This window comes from Talpa europaea (assembly GCF_964194135.1).
Source record: "Talpa europaea genome assembly, chromosome: 8".
NCBI lineage: Eukaryota > Metazoa > Chordata > Mammalia > Eulipotyphla > Talpidae > Talpa > Talpa europaea.
Window position 1 is genome coordinate 102,030,627 of NC_140075.1, and position 19,169 is coordinate 102,049,795.

Sequence of the window (19,169 nt, forward strand, 5' to 3'; positions counted from 1 at the left end):
ATGGCTCAGCTGAGCTCAAATTCTTTGGGGAAAAAAATCATAATTTTTATTAAAGTTACCTAGGAAAGAACCGGAGTGTTCTACAAAGTCTGTCACATAAAACAGCAGTCTGCTGGCCTCCCCCGTTTTTATTTTCCTGGGAGCAACAACTTTGATTTCATTTGACTTATTATTTTGATGTTCTTCTCCATGCCTTTAAATATCACACTTGGAGGACTGCTCCCCGAATTTTCAGTAGTGGAGATTATTTCTTTTCTTCCCATCGTGGAAGACAAGGAATTTATTTCCTTTCTTCCATCTACCCTACTTTAGAAGTGCTCATCCCATCCTCCTAGCTTCCCAGTGTAATTTAATTTGATCAAAATGATCATCTGCTTGGTAATTTTTGACTTGATAAATGCTCTGGATGACTGATCATATATGGTGGTAAGCTCTGCTTCTTTCCTGTACTAATTTTTGTCTTATTTTATTTGCCTGTCTTCTGATCCTCGGGGAGGTTTCTTTTTGTCTTAGTGATTAACTTTTATAATTATAATCATGTTTAAAGCAGTATTCTATTAGATAAGCAGTGTCTATTAGTTTCCTATCATGGGTGACATCTCTTCCGATCATACAATTTTAGCAACACCATCCCTTTAATATTTACTTTTAAATTATTAAATAGGCTTATGCTCCTAGTATATGATTTATCCACTTTAAATGATAAGTCTTGGCTCTCTGTCATTGCATTTATTTCAGGCAGGGAACTTATTTAACTTCACATTTCTTTGCTATTGATCATTACTTGTTGTGTCATTCTATAATATCAGGGTAAAAAATTTGCATTCTGTTCTGTTATCCTGAAACTCATCTTTGCTTTCATCTTAATTCCACAGTTAAATATTGCCAGTGTTCACTGCTAGTCCTCTTGCTGTGCTCTTCCTCCTCAGCACATGCTTGGCTGAAACTCATCTTTAAGTAGTCACTTTAAGAATAACTCATGGGAGCTATATTCTCTGAATTCTTGAGTTATGCAAAATGGTAGCTCTATACTTGAAGGACAGTTTGGCTGGAAATGAAATCCTTGACTTTGCAGGTGTCGCTCCAATACCTCCTGATGTTTGTGCAGCTGTGGAGAAAATTGATGCCCAATTCTCCCCAGCCCCTTTTTATATGAAACTTGACCTTTCTTGCTTGACTACTCAAAAAATTATTTCTTTGTATAGCATCTGATAATACTATCAGGTTTTGTCCTCTTTATTTCAGGAAGATTTTCTTGATTGTCATCTTTAAAGATTTTCTCTGCTGTATGGTTTTGCTCTTTGGGAATTCCAACTCTATGCATATTATAACTCTTTTGCTTGTCTTCTATGGCAATCATTTTCCCTCTAATCCTTTTGAACTCTTAGAATTTGGTTTTCATTCTATTCATTTTTTTGTGTATGGTTTTTAGTAAATATTCTTTTATGTGCACCTTGCCATTTAATTTTCATTTTTGTGATCATTGGGATATTTTCCCTCTTCCATTATTTTCCTGGATCTCATGAGCTCACATTTCAGCCTCATGTATCATCTCACCATTTCTTTCCTAATTTCTGCTTTGTGGTTTCTCCGAGGAGATTCTGAGAGGTGATTACTTCATAGTTGGTTACAATTTTTGTCTGATCAGGGTGACATTTTTCTGCTGAGTGTCTTTCTTTCATTGGTAAGTTTTGCTGCTCTTTTCATTTTTTTTTTTTAAGTGGAAGCTTTGTATTTATGCCGAGCTTGCTTCTGTTTTACTTGATCCCAAGAAAGCTGGATATTCCTGCATCAGCTCTCTCTTAAATGCTTCCATGGGATTGGGGAGAGAAGGGCAGGGTGAGGCAGGGCACCCTCTTAGGGGGCACGTCACAAGACACTCCTCTTTCCTGTTGCCGAAGAGACAGAACACTTCCTACAAATCTGGCCCATTGCTGTCATTCTTGTCTAGTCCTGCCTTTTCTGTTTTTCTGAACCAAGTCAAGTCCCAGGGAGATTCTGCTGCTCTCTTTTTTCACCCTGAGCTGTATGCTTAGTGCAAATAAAAGTATTTGTTTTGAAGTTCACCTCACCTGATTGGTTTTTGCTGTCAGTGGCCACCGGTAGACCTGTCCATCATTCTCTGTGCAGCTTCTCTTCATTTTTTCCTCATTTGGCTTCCTGTCCAATTTCAGCCTCTTTTGGTAATTCTTACTCCTATGGTGGGTTCTAGCATTTATATCTCTCTCCCAGCTCTGCTTAAAATTAATTTGATGGTTTTCTAATCCCCCCTACAATAGTGAAGTAATACTGTAATAAAAATTCATAATCAGAAGATTGGAGACACACAGCAGTCACCAATCCATAACAATGACAAAGAGGCAGTGAGAGGATTCCTCACAGTGGGAGGATTCCTTCATTAACACCTGCTTGTACTCCAAGTGGAACTCTCTCATTATTGAGCTCTGTGCCTCAGCTATGCCTTCTGGAAGGTTCTTTCCTCTCCCTTATCCTTCATACCCATACCTTACCTGGGTGTTGGAGAGTATGATTATGCCTTCCTTGAGGAGGGGGGGTGTGCACATCTTTGACTTGCTATTGTTTCAGAGCCTAAGGGTTATTTTAGAGGCATAGGTTTTGTTTTTGTTTTAGGACTTGTATTGTTTATACATTGGTGCAACTAAGAAAGTGATGCAGTAAGAAAACTTGCAATGAAAGAGATTTGTCATTTGTTTTTAGAAAGCCTCTTCATCTAATTATATGACACACTAGAGAGTCACACTTACAAATCTGCAAATATACATAAGAACAACTGTTATAAATAATGAAGGTGTGCATTACATTAATAGGTTTGGGGCCTAGGGGCCATTTCAGACACTCCATACCAGATTGGGTTATATTAGTCCACAGTCACACAGAACCCAGTAAAGGAAGCAGGGTGACCTGCCACCTTTTGGTATAAAGGCAAAAAGTGCTATAAACCCCAACAGCATCTAAGGCCAGCCCTCTAAGTTGATCAGAGAAGACCAGTCTCAGGTTAAATTATGTTCAACAGTCTGGTTGTTAAATGGGATATGTGTCATGCATTTTAGGAGGATTTATGGCAAAATCATTAAAATTGAGATATTCTGGGCCTTTTTAACAGGTGCATATTGGAAAATGTACCCTAGTATCCAGTATTGCATCCATGAAACATTTGTGAGCATTAAAACAGACAGAAAAATCCTAACTTTCTTGTTTTATGAAATGATTAAATCAGCGCTCTGTATGATGTTTTGAAAAGCACTGATTACATCGGAATGTATATGGATAGTATTTAGTTTTTCAAATTGTTAGATGCCAGGGACTTTATTTATTGAACGGCCATGATCATGGGCCCACATAACCTGAGATTCCATCTGCACGATGAGGGACATTTAATATGTACCATTTCTTGCTCTTTTTATTTACTTACACTGGAATTTATGAGTTTGTACAGATGACTCTTAGTCCTTGATTTCTGCTGCCTGGCAGCCACATACTTTTCACCTTGTCCTGATAACTGTTTTCCCATTTACTACTTCTCATGCTTGGTCCCACACCTTGGGGGAATCTCACTTTGTCTAGATGAAGAAATCCAGTCACTTGGCAGTTGTATGGCTGCCATCATTAGTTCAGAGATGAACACGACATCTGCATCAGTACAGTAAAAACCTCAATTCCTGGGCTGAGCTTTGGAGGAAGTGACTTCTCTTTCCTACTGGAGTGAAATCTGGAAAGAGATAGGCCCAGGACCCTGCCAGTCATTTTTACCCCTTGGTGGTTTGCCCTGCCCGACTTCAGCGACCCTGAGGAAGCAGAGTCACAAAGGGGAGTGACAAATGGGGCCCTGTGCACATCCTATGAGCTTTTGATGAAGGTGCCCATGAAGTGTTAAGAAATAAATGTTATGTCTTCTTCTGTTTACCAGGGTCAATGCATTTCCTTTTCTCTTAAGTCAGTCTGCATTGGGTTTTCAATCACCTAAAACTGAAAAAATCCTAACTACTACACATGTATTGTTCAAACATCATAGAGGCCAGTGAGTGTCTTCTGAACTTCAAGACCAATACCTGACCCTGCTGGCCACTGCAGCTTCTTTGGGGCACTTGTTCATGATTTAATATCTTAGGCAGAGCATTTGATTGGCTGGATCTCTGGATTATTGTGCCAATGGCCACCTGGGATGCTGTGGCCTCTGGCAGCGGGGTGGGCACTGTGTCATACCTAGGCACAGGCTGGAGACATCCCCCCCCCCCCCATTGAAAGGAAGGTACAGGCAGAACAGAACAGTACTACAAACAAGCATACAAACAAAAACAAAAACTAACCCAAAGCATGAGTCCACTTTAGAATCATGGCTCAGTGGTGATGCTAGAAATTGGATCCTCATTTCAGTCACTGGAAAAATGCCATTTTCTCTTAAGTGAAAGAAGATAGTATTGTAAGTAGAACACCATTTGTCTGGCTGAATTTTAACTCCAGAGTGGAGTCTTTATTAAAACATGGTCAGAGAATTCTAAAGAAAACTTCAGTGCATGTTAGCAAGAATAATGAGGGGAGAAAAGCATGTTTTTTCCCCCAGTTATTTCATGGTCACGTCACTCATTGTGTGTGGCACCAAGGCTTAGAAGAACATTCAGAACCTATGAAGTCTTTGCATTTGTCCTGAGAAATTTTCTACCACGAAGGAACCAGTGGCGCAGCTGGAGCTGAGGGGCTCTCTTTTTGTTGTTTTTGAAACACACAAACGTTAGCCTGCTCACTTGAGTTTATGTGATGAGTGACACAATATGAGAAGCATTTTCCCCACAGGACTAAGGTTCTTTGAAAGATATCACCGTTGTTGGGTTCCCCATATGTGCTCTCCAGCCATCCTTAGATGTTGGAGGCTTCTGCTCTGTCAGTAGAGTGTGACAGCGTGTGAGGAGTGTCTTTATCTCTGCTTGTGTCCATGGGAAGACCCGCGAGGGGCTGCTGTGCTGGAGGGCATGGACCTGTCAAAGACTTGCCAAGTTGCTTTCCAGAAAGATCTCCTGAACCTCACGAACTAGTGTACTTTCAGACACAAGAAACGCGTATTCGTCGTTGGGAACGTGTCAGAGGGATCTTAGGAATAAGAAACTTTTTTTTAAAAGATTTATTTATTTATTTATACAAGAGCTGGGGTACAGGTCAGAATCTTGGGAGGGTGAGAGGATTCACCAGAGGCAGAGCAGGGAACAGAACAGGCAGACTGACGAAATGCACTGCTGAGGGGAGCAGCGGACGAGGCAGGAGAGGTCTGCTGCTCCATGTGGGACCCTCGCCAGCCGGCCGGGATCGAACCTGCACTGCAGAGGCTGCGGGCAGCTTCACAGCGCTGCGCTCACTATCAGAGGTTTTTTTTTTTTTTTTTTTTTTGGTGGCACCCTCGCGGGCTGCTGGGGATCGAACCGGCACTTCAGAGGCTGCGGGCAGCCTCGCAGCCCAGCGGTCAACTGCTGTGCCACAAGGGGAGTCCCTATCAGAGGTCCTTTTTATCTGAAGATATCATGGCCCTTCTTTTTAAAAAAGTGTTCCTTGTGCTCAGGTGTACAGAACAATTCCCCAGTGTCTAGCAAAAGGGAAATAGTCAGGCTCTCCTGCAAATAGGAGCGGCGCCAGAAGACAGATTGTCCCGAGTCCCGGCCCCCTGCTCTCTTTCTCAGCAACTAATTCAGGTTAATTCCTTTAAAAGGCCCAGCCCTTTGATTTTCCTGTAGTCCTTTCAAAGCCACCTGGCCTTTGACATAATAACCCCTTGGGGCCTCTTTCGAAGGAAACAACCACTGCTCTTGATTGTGGACTCTGCAGGCGGGTCCCAAGCACCCCGCTTTTCTAAGGTGGAGGAATGACTCTCCAAGACATCCCTTGCAGAGTTCAGCAGGTGATGGGAATCGCTGTGCTACAGGCTCTGTACTCCACGTTATCTGCTCAGTCTCACATGAACCTCATGAGGTAGGTGTTGTTATTAGCCTCATTTTCCGAATGAGAAGACATGTAGGTTAGTGAGCCCGAGTGCCTAGTTTTGCTCACTAGGACCAGCTGCAGAATGTACAGAGCCCAGGGCTAAATGAAAATGTGGTCTCTGTTGAAAATGACTAACAGCATGGAATATTACTCAGCAATCAAAAAATATAAACCCATGCCACCTGCAGCAACATGGATGGAGCTAGAAGGGATTATGCTCAGTGAAATGAGTTAGAAGGAAAAGGAAAAATAGCAGCTGGTTTCACTTATAGGAGGAACACAGGGGAACCATACAAGGGATCAGGGAAAGAAAAGACAAAACTAGAAGGCAAACTATAAATCAGGGATGTTCTGCAGGGAGAGAGAGGGCGCAAAACAGGGGAGGGAAGAGCACAAGGGATTTAGTGACGGTTTATGGGTGTCTTGGTGGTGGTAATTTTGTGGGGATTACACCTGAGATGAGAAATCAAACTTTTACAAAAATGAACAACAATGTGAAATATATAAGTAATAAAAAAACCAAACAACTTGCTCTAGGTGCTGTATTACAACACTGTGTGAAATTGCTATTGCTGTTTTTTTTTTAAATTAGACATACAATTTAGATTTTATCTGGGATATTTGGTCCTTTAATCAAAATAAGCTAGCGATGTGTCAAATCCACTCAAAATAGCAGGCCCATAATGATTTTTGAGAAGAGGTAAGAGCATCAAATGGCAGCAGCAGAGCAAGGACCCAAGTGCGGGCCCTTCTGAGCTCGGGGCCCTCTGTGCCTGCACAGCTTGCACACCCCCAAAGCCAGTCCTGCATGCACAGATGCTCTGGTTCTAGAATGCACGTCTTCACCAAATACCAGAACTGAACAGCACACAGTTTGGCAGAGATCTGACTTTGATGTAAATAGCAAATGGACGTGTTGTGTGTGTGCACATAACAGGCACCAGCCCTCTGTAAACACCATCCAGGGGTGTTTCTCTCCATCAAGGGCTTGAGGCTGTTTTCTAGCCTGTGGTGAACAGACCCGGCTCTGCCTTGGGCCGTGTGCCTTGTCCCTGCTGGGCCGCTCATTGGCCAGAGCCACTTTAGAGGAGCCCATGAAGCCAGCGTGGGACTGAAAATGGATTTAAAATGGACCAATCTGCGTGGAGCTCCTTTGGGCACAGGTCAGGCTTCCGCTTGCACCAGTGCCTCGTGTCCGGTTTAGAAGCCCAACCTCAGAATAGGCCAGGCCGGACACGCTGGCGCAGTTTCAGTTTCGAGGCCACCAGTGTGACATTGAAAATGGGCCAGCATGGCATTGAACAAGGGCTTGACGATGGGCTGATTTGGTCAGAGTTGGGCTGGTCATCTGGCAGACATTTCTAGAGCCAGTTGGTGGAGACGCTCCTTGGACTTCTTTTACTTTACTTAAATCTTGCTCTAATGTTCTGGGCTAGTTCTACCTGATCAACTGCATCTCTAGCCGCTGCCACCCCCTCTCACTTCCCAGCCTTGACTGTCCCTAGCTGCACCTCAGACCCAGCCATGAACCCACCTAAGGCATTGAGTGAGCCCACCCTGAGTTACTGGCATTCTCTGCCTTGTCCTGGTGCTGTGGGAGAACAGCAGAGTTCCTGGGGAAATAGGAACCAACCCTCTGGTTCCTCCTAGGGCTTCCTTTTCCTAGAGACACATTACTCGGACCCAGTTCTTCCCCACAGGACACCTGAGCAAGGTGATAATCACTGGCACTTACTAGATGCTGGCTTCACATCACGATGCCCATTTGCTTAACGATCACAGCTGACTCATGCTTCATGCTTCACAGCTGTAACTCACTTCATCCTTAACAGTGCTAAGGTAGGCACTAGTTGTAGCCCCATCTTTCAGATGAGGATAGTGAGGCAGGAGAGCTAGGTAAATCACATAAGATCTGAGTTAGTAAGTGGGAGATTCAGAACAGGAACCCCCGTGTCCTCTAGTTCCGGAGCCTGCATGTGATGGTCACAGCTGGCTTCAGCGATCTCCTGAGCATTCTGGAAGGATGGGCAGGACAGCCTCACAGGCCTGGTACAACTGGAGCCAAAGATCCAGGACTGGCCCTCCTTTTGTCTGAGAGCAGAACTCCAAATGTATGTTCTGGAATTTTCCCAGTGACAGGATTGAGGATCAGACTGGAACAGTTTCCCCACACAGTTCATCAGAGGCAGGGTACACCCCCCCACACACACCCCTTCATGCATAAAATATTGCTACTGAAGAGTGGGGTGACTTTATGTCTGATATGAAGTGAGGACCTTAAATCTATTTCAAGACGATATTTCAAGACTATTACTCCACTAATGTCCATACCCAAGAACTTTGCTTTAATTTTATTTTAGTGTTCTAGTCTGTGAGTTACTGAACGAGTTAGGAACCAATTATGATAATCACTGTCATAGCAATCATGGTGATGGCGATAATAATAATCATACTTTGACTTGTATTTTACTTTACAATGTAGTGATTTTTCCATGAGCACCTCCAGCATGAGGCTTTAGAGAGGGTAGGTGAGTCTGTGGACACCCAGGTAGAGAGGGAGGTGGGCCTGGAGCCTCTGTCTTCTCACTCCTGTCTCATGCTCCTTGGGTGGCCCTGGAATGTTCCTGAGCTCTGTGCCCAGGAGGTGGGGCACACCCTCTCTGAAAGCAGCTCTTGTCAGCATGTAGGGTAAGGTAAAAAGTATCAGGCTTTTCTGCCCTCATGCCATTAGGATAGATGACAGAACCCTGTGGTCCGGAATGCATGCCTGATGGGGCACCTGGAGTCGGGTGTGGGCATATGTAGATGGGATTCACCTGGGCTAAGACTGGGCTTTTAAGGGCGGCGTCACGGGGACGCCAGTAGAAGCAGAGAAGCAGAAGCAGAAGAACCGTGAGAACAAGGCCACCAGAGAACACCAGAGAGCCCAGATAGAGTGAGGACTTGCTGGGAGGCCTGCCAGCCTCCTGGCCCCCCAGCACCCCTGCCTGCCGTGTACCTGGTAAATCCCAATAAAAGCTTGCAAAAGCCACTGAGGGCTCCAGGACTCTCCTCCTTTACCCAGTCTGCTGCATTAGAAAACCTGTCCCGTGTCCTGTCCTGCCCTTACACAGAGCTATTGAGATGCCTGCTCAGAACCCACTGGTTCGCCTGTGTCTGCAGGACACTGACATGCCGTCTGACATGTTGGACTAAGAGCAAACCTGTCCACCCTGATAGTCAGGAGGAGCCACGAGACAGCCAAGCCTGAATCACAAATGCTTCCACAACACTTTTTGGACTCACTAGAATGTTCCAAACCCACATGGAGTGAAGCTGTTTGGGCACATTCCCCCCTTTTCAACAGGACTGTGTTAATGCAATTTGGATGGTTCTGAAGAGGAATGCTTAGAAAAATGAATGTGTGCAAGTTCCGAAGGCACCTGAAAAAATTTTGAAAGCCTTTTTTTGCACAATTAAATCAAATTGGTGGTTAGTAAAGAAGAATGGTTAGGAAGACTTGCCTGAATGCTCATTTAAGAAATGGAAACTGTAATTTAGATATTTTGAGATAACAGGTTTGAATGATTCTGATGAGAAAATTGAAAAGGAAAATAGCCAGGTGACTCATCATCCAAAGGCAGGAAGCCACAGTGAGCTCTGCAGCTCCAGAAGAGGGGGGATGATGGGCAACATTGCTCTTCCCTGGGTTGCATCCCAACATGCCAATGGCCATGAACTCAATAAGCCCCACACTGCATGGATTCAGAAACAGGCCCTACAGGAGTGGTCCTAATGTCGGAGAGAGTTAGGCAACTGGCATGCAAATGAATATCAAGTAGTTTGGACTCTCATCTGTCTAAATTGTGCTAATGCTGAAGTCTTTTTTCTTCCAGCATTACATTCTTCAGTCTTATCCATATAGACTAAGTCCTGTACTCCCAATACAAATGTGACTTAAGTCATTGCAGAATTCCTAAGAAAGTAGATGTTGGTGTTTTCGAGGCTGCATTTGAAAGATATGTTAGTAGACCTGGCTTTAGAAGGATTCCTTTAGAACTCTCCTGCACTGTTGGTGGGAGTGCAAACTGGTCCAACCACTATGGAGAGATGTGTAGAGATTTCTGGACCTACTAACATAGAGCTTCCATAGGATCCAGCAATTCCACTCCTAGGTATTTACCCAAAGGACACAGAAACATCAATTCCAAAGAGCACCTGCACCCCTTTGTTTATAGCAGCACTGTTTACAATAGCTAAGCTTTGGAAACAGCCCAAATGCCCAAAAATAGATGACTGGATCAAGAAGATGTGGTACATATACACCATGGAATATTACTCAGCATTCAAAAAAGATAAACACATGCAATTTGCAGCAACATGGATGGCGCTGGAAGGGATCATGCTCAGCGAAATAAGCCAGAAAGAAAAAGAAAAATACCGGATGGTCTCACTCATAGCAGGAATCTAGAAAACCTAAATAAGGGACCAGGAAAATGAATAACTATAAGAAAGTGAAAATCAAAATCAACAAACAACTATGAACCAGAGACACTGTTTGGGGGGTGGGGGGCGGGGAGGGGAGGGCTTGGGGTCAAAATAAGGGGGTTGCAATTGTATGGGGAATATAAAAATAAAATTTATTTAAAAAAATAAAAGATACTAAGATGATATATATAAAAAAAGGATTCCTTTATATGCAAACATCCGTTATTTCACACCTGGAAGCTCTAAGGTGCAAGAAGTGAGTGAGAAGAGAGGGAGGGTTCGGAGAGGACAAGGCGCTTTGAGGAGAGGAGAGACAGGCACTGCTCACAAAACTCTCCACGCAGGGAAGAGCCACCGTCTTCCTCTCATTCTTCATTCTTCGGGCTTTCCAGGGAGAGCTCCGTGATCTGTGGGTCTTTCGTGAATTTCTCATCACAAGTCTCTGTTACCCCACACAGGCAAAAGTTGACGACAGCTGCCTTCTGTGGGGGTGCGTGCCCAGGGGATTAGGCTGTAAAGGAGTCTAATTTGCCTTCTCAAATCTAAGACAGTGGTCAACTTTTCTCAGATGCTCAGTTTCCCCGAATCAAACATGTCCGTGATGTTTGGTGTTTCTGCAGTGGATGGTACCATTTTCCATCCAAAATATAATTCTGGGTGAGCAAAAATTTCCATAACTGTAATCTAAATATATTAAGACCCAGGAAAGCTGGATCTCCTTAGAATGATTCTATTTATGGGAGAAGGAAGAGAAGCAGTGCATTGATGTTACTAATTTTATAGAGAATGTGGAAATGGACTTCTGCTTCCACAAGTTCATGAATGGGGGATACAGGTGCCCTGCAGAATTCTGTGCCTTCTGTGCTTCAGTGCTCTGATTTCTCTGTCACCTCACCACTCTCCCTCTCTCTTTTTAATATTTCTCACCAGGGTATGGGAATATTGCTCCAAGCACTGAAGGAGGCAAAATCTTTTGTATTTTATATGCCATCTTTGGAATTCCGCTCTTTGGTTTCTTATTGGCTGGAATCGGAGACCAACTTGGAACCATCTTTGGCAAAAGCATTGCAAGAGTGGAGAAGGTCTTTCGAGTGAGTACTGCATCCATTTAAACCCTGTCCTCCGGGAGCCAGTTGACTTTAGCCTGACAGGGGCCAGAGAGGTTATCAGAGTGTTATCATGTCATTTTTTAATGGAATAGTTTAATGTTATGATCTTATTTTCTGTTTTGCCCATAGTCACAGATACTATGCCTAAACTACCCCCTATGCCATATGGGTAGCTTCTTTAGACTGGTGTTTCTGGAATGATAGCACAAGAGGGTTCAGTATCGATTTGCCAACATTTTTGCTGAAAATGTGAGGCATACTCAGTTCCTTCTTAATGATAGAGGATGGGTTCCTTAGTGTATTTGCACTAAAGTAGAGACTTGTCAATCCATCCACTTTTTTTTTGTAAATTTCTTCACTCCATTTTATTTCCAAGCACAGTGTCTTCAGCAAAGTCCTGACTTCTAAGACCTCTTTCAAAAACCTGCCTTTCCCAGACATTGTTTTGTGTTTTGCTGCTGCCTTCTCAGGGCCCCTCCATCTCTTTCCTTTCTACTGCTGAGTGCTCCCTCAGTAGTAGTATACCGATTAGGTACTACTTTATACTAAAGTGTTGATGATTGCTATTACCCTAGTGGTTTTTTTTTAACTTATCTTTAAACATGGGACCAAAATCTCAAGGAATTTATTTACTAATATTTAGTAAATAATAATAATATTTAGTAAATTTATTTACTAAAAATATTTACTTAAGGAATTTATTTACTAAAGATTGCATTTCTGGAATCTGTGACAGGCATGAAGAGTAGATGTGACTGAACTGTCGTTCTCAGTGATCTTTAACTCACACCCATTCATATGATTTAACAATACTTGTTTTGCTTTGCTTAGGTGTAAGGTCATTTCTGTTCTCTTTCTCATTGTTGTCCTATTCTCAAGTCTTTCGAACCTTCTTCAAGGAATTGTTTCTTATGATGACTTAACATTTCAAAACAAAAATTTGAGACCTTTTTCAGAATCTGGCAATGTTGGGCAAGCGTAAGATAGTGGAACAAACTTGGAGCCATTTTTCATAAACTCGGTGATGCTGGGGGAGCTGCCTCAGTGTTCTCATCACAAAAGGGGATTGAAACTTTATCAGATTTTGATTATGATTACATGAAAGAATGATGGAACAGAGCTTGGCACAGGATCAGAAGTGTAGAGTTCAGAGTTGCGTTGTCTCCCGGAAGAAGTGCTCATTGACAGGCTAGTGAGCCACTTAGATTTCATCTGAGTAGCCTGGCGGCCTGTGGTTTTTTCTGGAATGTCCCACAACCTTTGCTCCTGAAGTGCTGCCTGGCAAGCCAGCCTCATTAGAGCCTGCACCTGGGCTCCTCAGTGGTTGCCATGGAAACCCTTAGCCTCTCTGCTTCTCAGATGTTCAGGTCCCCAAGCCAGACAGCCTGGCAACCCTGTCGCCAAGGGCTGGCGTGAACTTCCCAGAGGTGCTCTTCTAGCGACAGCTTTGTGGTCCACAGAGTTAGAGCAAGATGAATCTGGCCGACTGATTCACAACAGCATTCAAATGGAGAAATGACTGGCATTTGATCTAGCATTTTTCTTTTTATGTAGCATCTTTGGATCTTCATTTCCTTATTTGTAGGAAGAGTGGGTTGTACTAAAAGCTATTGAAATCCCCCTTTAGAAAAAGGAAAAAAAATAGTGTATTTTTTTAGACTATATTAGCGTATTCTAAGTGAGGGAAGGGACTGCAACCATTTTGACTACAATCTGCCACCAAATTTGGGGGCTCAGTGTCCCCTGATGAATTTTGGAACTAAAGTACAGAATATTGTTCTTCCTCTCCTTAAAGCTGCCCCCTCCCAAGTGGACTGTTCTATGGACTCTAGGACAGAACCTTATAACCCTCACATTTCATTTTCTTTTTTTTCCTTTAAGATTTATTTATTTATGCATATAAGAACTGAGGTGTGGGGTCAGAGGTGCGGGGGGTGAGAGAATTCACCAGAGACAGAGTGGGGAACAGAACAGGCAGATCGACTGAAATACACTGCTGAGGAGAGCAGCAGGCGAGGCAGGAGAGGTCTGCTGCGCCGTGTGGGTACCTCCCTGGCCAGGGATCAAACTCACGTGGCAGTGGCTGCGACTAGCTTCATGGTGCTGCATCTCAACCCCTTGCGCCACCAGGGAGGCCCCACATTTCATTTTCATGCTGATGGCTCACTCAGTTCCTTGCAGGGTCATTGAGGTCCGAAAGTCTCTCGGGGAAGAGGTAACAGCATATTATCCTGTAGGTAGCACACGATTCCTGCACTTGCAGAACATTGAGGGGAGCTGTGGCAGGGATGACAATCCCATGAAGAGTATATTCATACTCTCCTATTTCTCCCTCCCTTCTTTGGGACCCTTTAGTCAATCAGGGAATGCTAACTTAATTCGCCCTGCTGGATTTGCTGCACCCTAAGACTCTGCCAGCCTTTGGCTTTGCTGTGAGCCCAGGATCTGAGCTGGGAGTTCCACACTGGCTCTGAAGAGCTTCCATCTCCATTCACAGCCCATTGGCCTGACATGGCTCCACCCTGGGCATAGGGGCCCTGGGGTGCATTGTTTGAGCTGCAGGAAGGGGAGGGGAGGGCACAGTTGGTAAGCACTAGTGATATACCATGTGTCTATTTCCTGGGACTACCTGTGGGCCTCACACCAGGGCGGCACGCATCCCTGAAGGTTAGATACAGCTGACCTGCGGATCACTCTCTGGGGAGCACTGCTCTAGCGAGACTCATTTGCCCCTGAGAAGTGGAGCCCATGGTCTGATAAAGGACTTGCCACGAGCCACATGGTGAGTAGGGAGCAGCACCAGGACTAGAACCAGGAATCCCACCCGCCCCTCCTCTAGGTGGGCTGGGAGTATTACTGGCAGATGTGTTAATCCATGCCATGCAATCAATGTTGAGTTTTGGACTTCTGAATGTGTCATGCTAATTTGTGGGGATGGTTTTTCAGTATTTGACATAACAAAGTAAGAATACTTTTTGCTGGGTTTCCAGGGGGAAATCTGGGCTGTTAGCAGGGATGGGTGATTATTGGGGATGATCAGCACTGACCTGGGGTTCCAAAGCAGATTTTGGAGGTGGGCAGCTCCCGCCTGCTGAGCACTGGCTCTTTTGTTGGGTCTGCCACTTGATAGGATGCTGTAGGGAAACTGGTCAAATTTTGGGCTGGATCCCACATTGTTGCTCTGAGCTGGACTTTGGCCTGAGGTTGGAAGTGGCTACTTCTCTTCACTTGGCTTTCTGATGTTACTACTCGAACCAGTTGACCTTTTCCCCGAGGACACAGCAGAGATATTTACTCGCCCTCGGAGCCACAGGAGCCTGGGTGTAGCTGATAAGTCACAACACATTACCTGAGGCCTATGGGTGCCATGATTGCTTGGGAACGCTGGAGCCTGCCAGATGCATAAGGCTTGTGATCACCACTTCAGTCTGCTGCTGACATTCAATTAGAGGACTAATCAGTCACTTTGGATGGCAGCAAGGGGCTGGCAGTGGAAGCCAAAAATGCCCAGCTACCTTTGCCATGTGCCTGGTAGGACTAAGGAGGAGGCTGCTGCTTCTCACCGGGGGTCTTGAGACTGGGCCCCCAGCAGGGAAGGGGTTAACTTAAAACAATCCTTCCTTCAAGATGATAAAAAGCGTTTGTTTTGGAAAGTGGGTGTTTTCAGGTTCGTGGTTTCAGCTGCAGTGTCCAGTCCTGTTAGTGGTGGCAGTGCATGTGGGGGTACTGGTCATGCTGGTCCGCATCGTGCCCAACGGGCTGGGTGGGCAGGGGAGGGCCAGGGACAGGCCGAGAAGGCCCGAGTTGTGTGTGTGTGTGTGTGTGTGTGTGTGTGTGTCTGTTTCTGTGCCGCTGTAACATTCCACATGAGTGCATTCCCTATTAAACATGCCTCAGCACTCACTCCAGAGGGTGAATGTTACATGGATATGTGAGTTGATTTGCATCGGAGAGAAGACCCTACTGTAATGTGAACAGTTCCTTTCTTATTTCCCCTGAGGAGCTTGCAAGGGGTGAGACATAATTGTTTTAAAATGCTCAGAAGACAAATATCTTGAAAGTGTTGTTAACCAGGTCTCTTCTGAACTTGCTGAAACATGTCTTCTAGCTTCAATGGCAGACCCGGATGTGCACTTGGGACCAACTGCATACGTGACATCCACAGAACAGCCTCCACTCTATCCCTGCTGAGGGTTCCTCCTTCCCTCCTCCCACTCATGCAGGCTGCTCAGCCTTGGCACGGTTGGCAGCTGGGGCTAGCAGCTCTGTCACGGGACCTGTTTAGCAGCATCCCTGGCCTCTGCTCACCTGTGCCCCCAGTTAGGGCCGTCCAAGGGTCTCCAGACATTACTCGTGTTCTCTTGAGAGCAAAAGCAGCCCCGTTAAAAGACACTATCTTTATTGCAGTAAGTCATGTAGGCTTAGGTTTATTGGTTTTATCTTTATTGGTTTGTAAGTCATGTAGGTTTAGGTACTGCCTCATGAACCAGCTTCGGTATCGACCACCTTATATTTGACCCCAGAATTCCAGTTTCCATCCATCAATACATAGGACCTGATTACCTACCCCTTCCCCCTACCTTCTGGTTATTTCTGTCTTGTTCTTCTAGTCTAAAAGTTTGTTTTTGTACTGTTGGGAAGAACCACTCTGAACTCTCAGCTGTGCCGGATGTAGGGACTCAGATGCCCCCAAGGTCACTGGCTGAATGTTCCACACAGCTCTGGTGTCTCCGCTGAGGTCCTTGCGGCTCTTGGAGGCTGGTGCCATTCCTTCTCCCGAGATGCATCCTTACAGAGGGCTTCAAAGATTTCATCCTCTGGGAATGAGATGGTTTCTCACTAATAAAGGAAGCTGCCTGGGGACTTAACTCTGATGATATGCATAAAGATGGATTATCCTGCTATAATTTTTTGGCAGGCAAAGCATTGCTGAAGCTGACCCAGTAGGGACTAATCTAATGCACAAGGCTTCCTCTCTCAGCTCCTCTTTGACAACTGGCCAGTGTCCCCTGGGTGCTTCCTGTTGCCATCTGCAATCACTATGGGAAGTTTCAGTGACCTTTAAAATGCATCTTCGACTCTTCTTTATAAAGAGAAAAGCACTCAAACTCTGCCTAAGACATAACCACTTAAAATATACTGTCTGGGTAGTGTTTAACACAAACATTGAAAAAGTAGCTTTACCGAGTCTTTCTTGATCTTTTTGGTAGCCTTTGAGCGCCAGTAACCTCTGGGGATCTGACTGTTACTGGGGGGTGGGAGTCATCGTGACCTTCTGTATGTGGGGACCTTTGTAGGGAGCATCACATTATTTGCGCAATAGGATCTGGTTGGGGTCAGCCTGAGTATTATGGCATCTTAGTCTTGAAGTCTGGAGAGAAGTGACTGGTCTGGGCTGAGGGTTAACTGTATCCCAGATGTGGGCTTGAGGGTGTTGCCTGGAGGAAGCTGTCTACCAGCCCACCCAAAGAGACGGTGATTGACTTCTTAATTTTATGAGGTTAACGTCCTTAGACTGGTGTCATGACCTGTCCAGAAAACCACGCCCATAGCAACAGAGCAGGGTACCAAAGCAGGTCTCCCTGCCCCAGTGCGCACGCGTGAACAGAGTCATCTCGCATCCTTCCTTTATTTTCTTGTAAGACTGGGATAGCATCTGATGGTCAGAAGATTTAGTATGACCTGGGGAGAGATAAAGATGGCCAATTGAGAAAAAGGTAATATCGATCCTATATTTATCTGCTCTCAAGGGTTTTAATTTCTCACCCTTGCGTCATCTATCAATACTTCGAGTCAGGCTATAGCCTCTGATTCTTTTTTATGTACCTGCTTGATCTTCCTAGTACTGATTTGTTAACAAACAGCCCCTTGTCAATATTTCCTTCTCTTGGAGATTAATCTGAGATTTAAATGGCCCTTGCTCATGTCTGCTATGTGACTAATGTGTAGGTGGGCTTATACAAGAGGGGCTTGTAACTGTCCCCGGGCTGACTCATTGCAGGGCAGATCATACCCTCCACTATCTGTTCTTCCAACTCATGGCTCCACTTTGCTCAACACATTCAGTGTTGACAACAAGGGGAACACACAGCTCAAAGCCAAGCCTCTTGGTGAGCTGAGGCAGGTAGCCTTGTCCTCAAAAAACGTCATTTTCTCTGGATTCATTGAACTGGTGTAATCTACTTTAGTGGTTTTGACAGCTGGGGATTTGAGGGTATCAACACCAAGATTTTAATTCCCACTGGGGCTCTAGCTCAGTCTGAAACTCCAGGAAAGTTGTGGAAGAAGCTCTTCTTAAACTATCATCCAACAGAGGGAAGTTTCTGGAACATTTTTAATGATATTCATGAACTGTGAGGTCTTGTCTATTGAAGAGGTGATCACTTCCTAGGATCCCAGGGGTTTTATTCATGAAAACATTTTACATTTTTGTCTTTGGAGGCCACTGCTAGTCCAGTGATGCTTTATATCTATACCATGGTAACTTTACTTCCAAAACTTCCAGGTACTTTTGGGTTATGAATTTAATGCAAGAATTTTAGTACCACTCACATTTGTATTTGTATCATAAAACGAGCTTAATAGGTGGATGACTTCTCTTGTTCATCCTTCATTACCTATCTCCATAGGCTGCTTTGGCTCCTCTGGAAGACACTGATTCAATAGAAACACAATCCTTTGCCCTTTTGTAAGATTCTACTTAAAAAATTACATTTATGAATGTGAAATTAGCCCTATCTCTTTTCTTTTCTTTTACATTGAGCTTCCTGTTACTTCTGTGAGCCAGGCAGGCAATAATACATTCTGGTGTAACTTCTGAAAAGTTGGATTCCTGAAAATTGCCAGGTGCCCCTGCTGAGCTGTGACTGGACTGGCCATCACAGAGCTGGGCCCATGAGCTATGAGTTGACAGCAGGTGGCTCTGAGGATGACTCTAGTGACCAGAATGGGTGGCATGTCAATAGTCATTGATACATTCTGAAGAGCTTTAGGAATTTTCTTCTAGGGAAGGGAAAATGCTGAGACTATATCCTATTGGGAGGCGCACCAAGGCTCTGAAACCATTACCCCATAGAGGCCATTCCCTGGGGAGGTGACAGCATGACAGGCTTAAGACCATCACACTGCTGAGCCAGCTCTGGCAGCTTTGTGGAAAGAAGCTGTCAGAATCCAGTCCAGTGCTGGCAACGTGCATTCCTGTTAGAGGAAATACACACTGTATTTCTGGGGGAAGTGCTCTGCTGTTTGTTTTCCGAGAGACCGAATGTACACATCATGGTGTTCTTGACCCGGTGGCGCTGCGCCATGTCTTGGAAGTTTGCTGCTGAGATTTCGTCTCTTGTTGCGGTAGTGCTAACAGCCTGTAGGAGGTAGGTCCCCAGGGGCCTGATGTATTGTTTTAAAAGATCAGAGAATCCTTTTGTGCAGCGAGTATTGCTGGTGACAGAATCCACAACCGGTCTTCCTCCTAAGTGTATCAACCTTTTCCCAATGTCGTAGAGGGTGATGCTCAAGTTCATTGTGTCTTTTTTCTTTATGTATTTCTATAATCAGTGCTTACCTAAAGTTCTGTTATGTGAGGATTGAGAAATTTTGTTTTTTGAA

General features: G+C 44.7%; 1 protein-coding gene across 1 annotated transcript in view; it reads left to right on the plus strand.

Moving 5' to 3' along the window:
• The window catches only part of KCNK10 (potassium two pore domain channel subfamily K member 10), a gene marked incomplete at its 5' end in the record, with an annotated part of 116,657 nt that overhangs the window by 74,233 nt on the left and 23,255 nt on the right, over nt 1-19,169 (plus strand). The window contains one exon of the mRNA XM_084240664.1: nt 11,386-11,546. Coding sequence (XP_084096790.1) covers nt 11,386-11,546 — 161 coding nt within the window. The remainder of the gene's footprint in view (nt 1-11,385; nt 11,547-19,169) is intronic.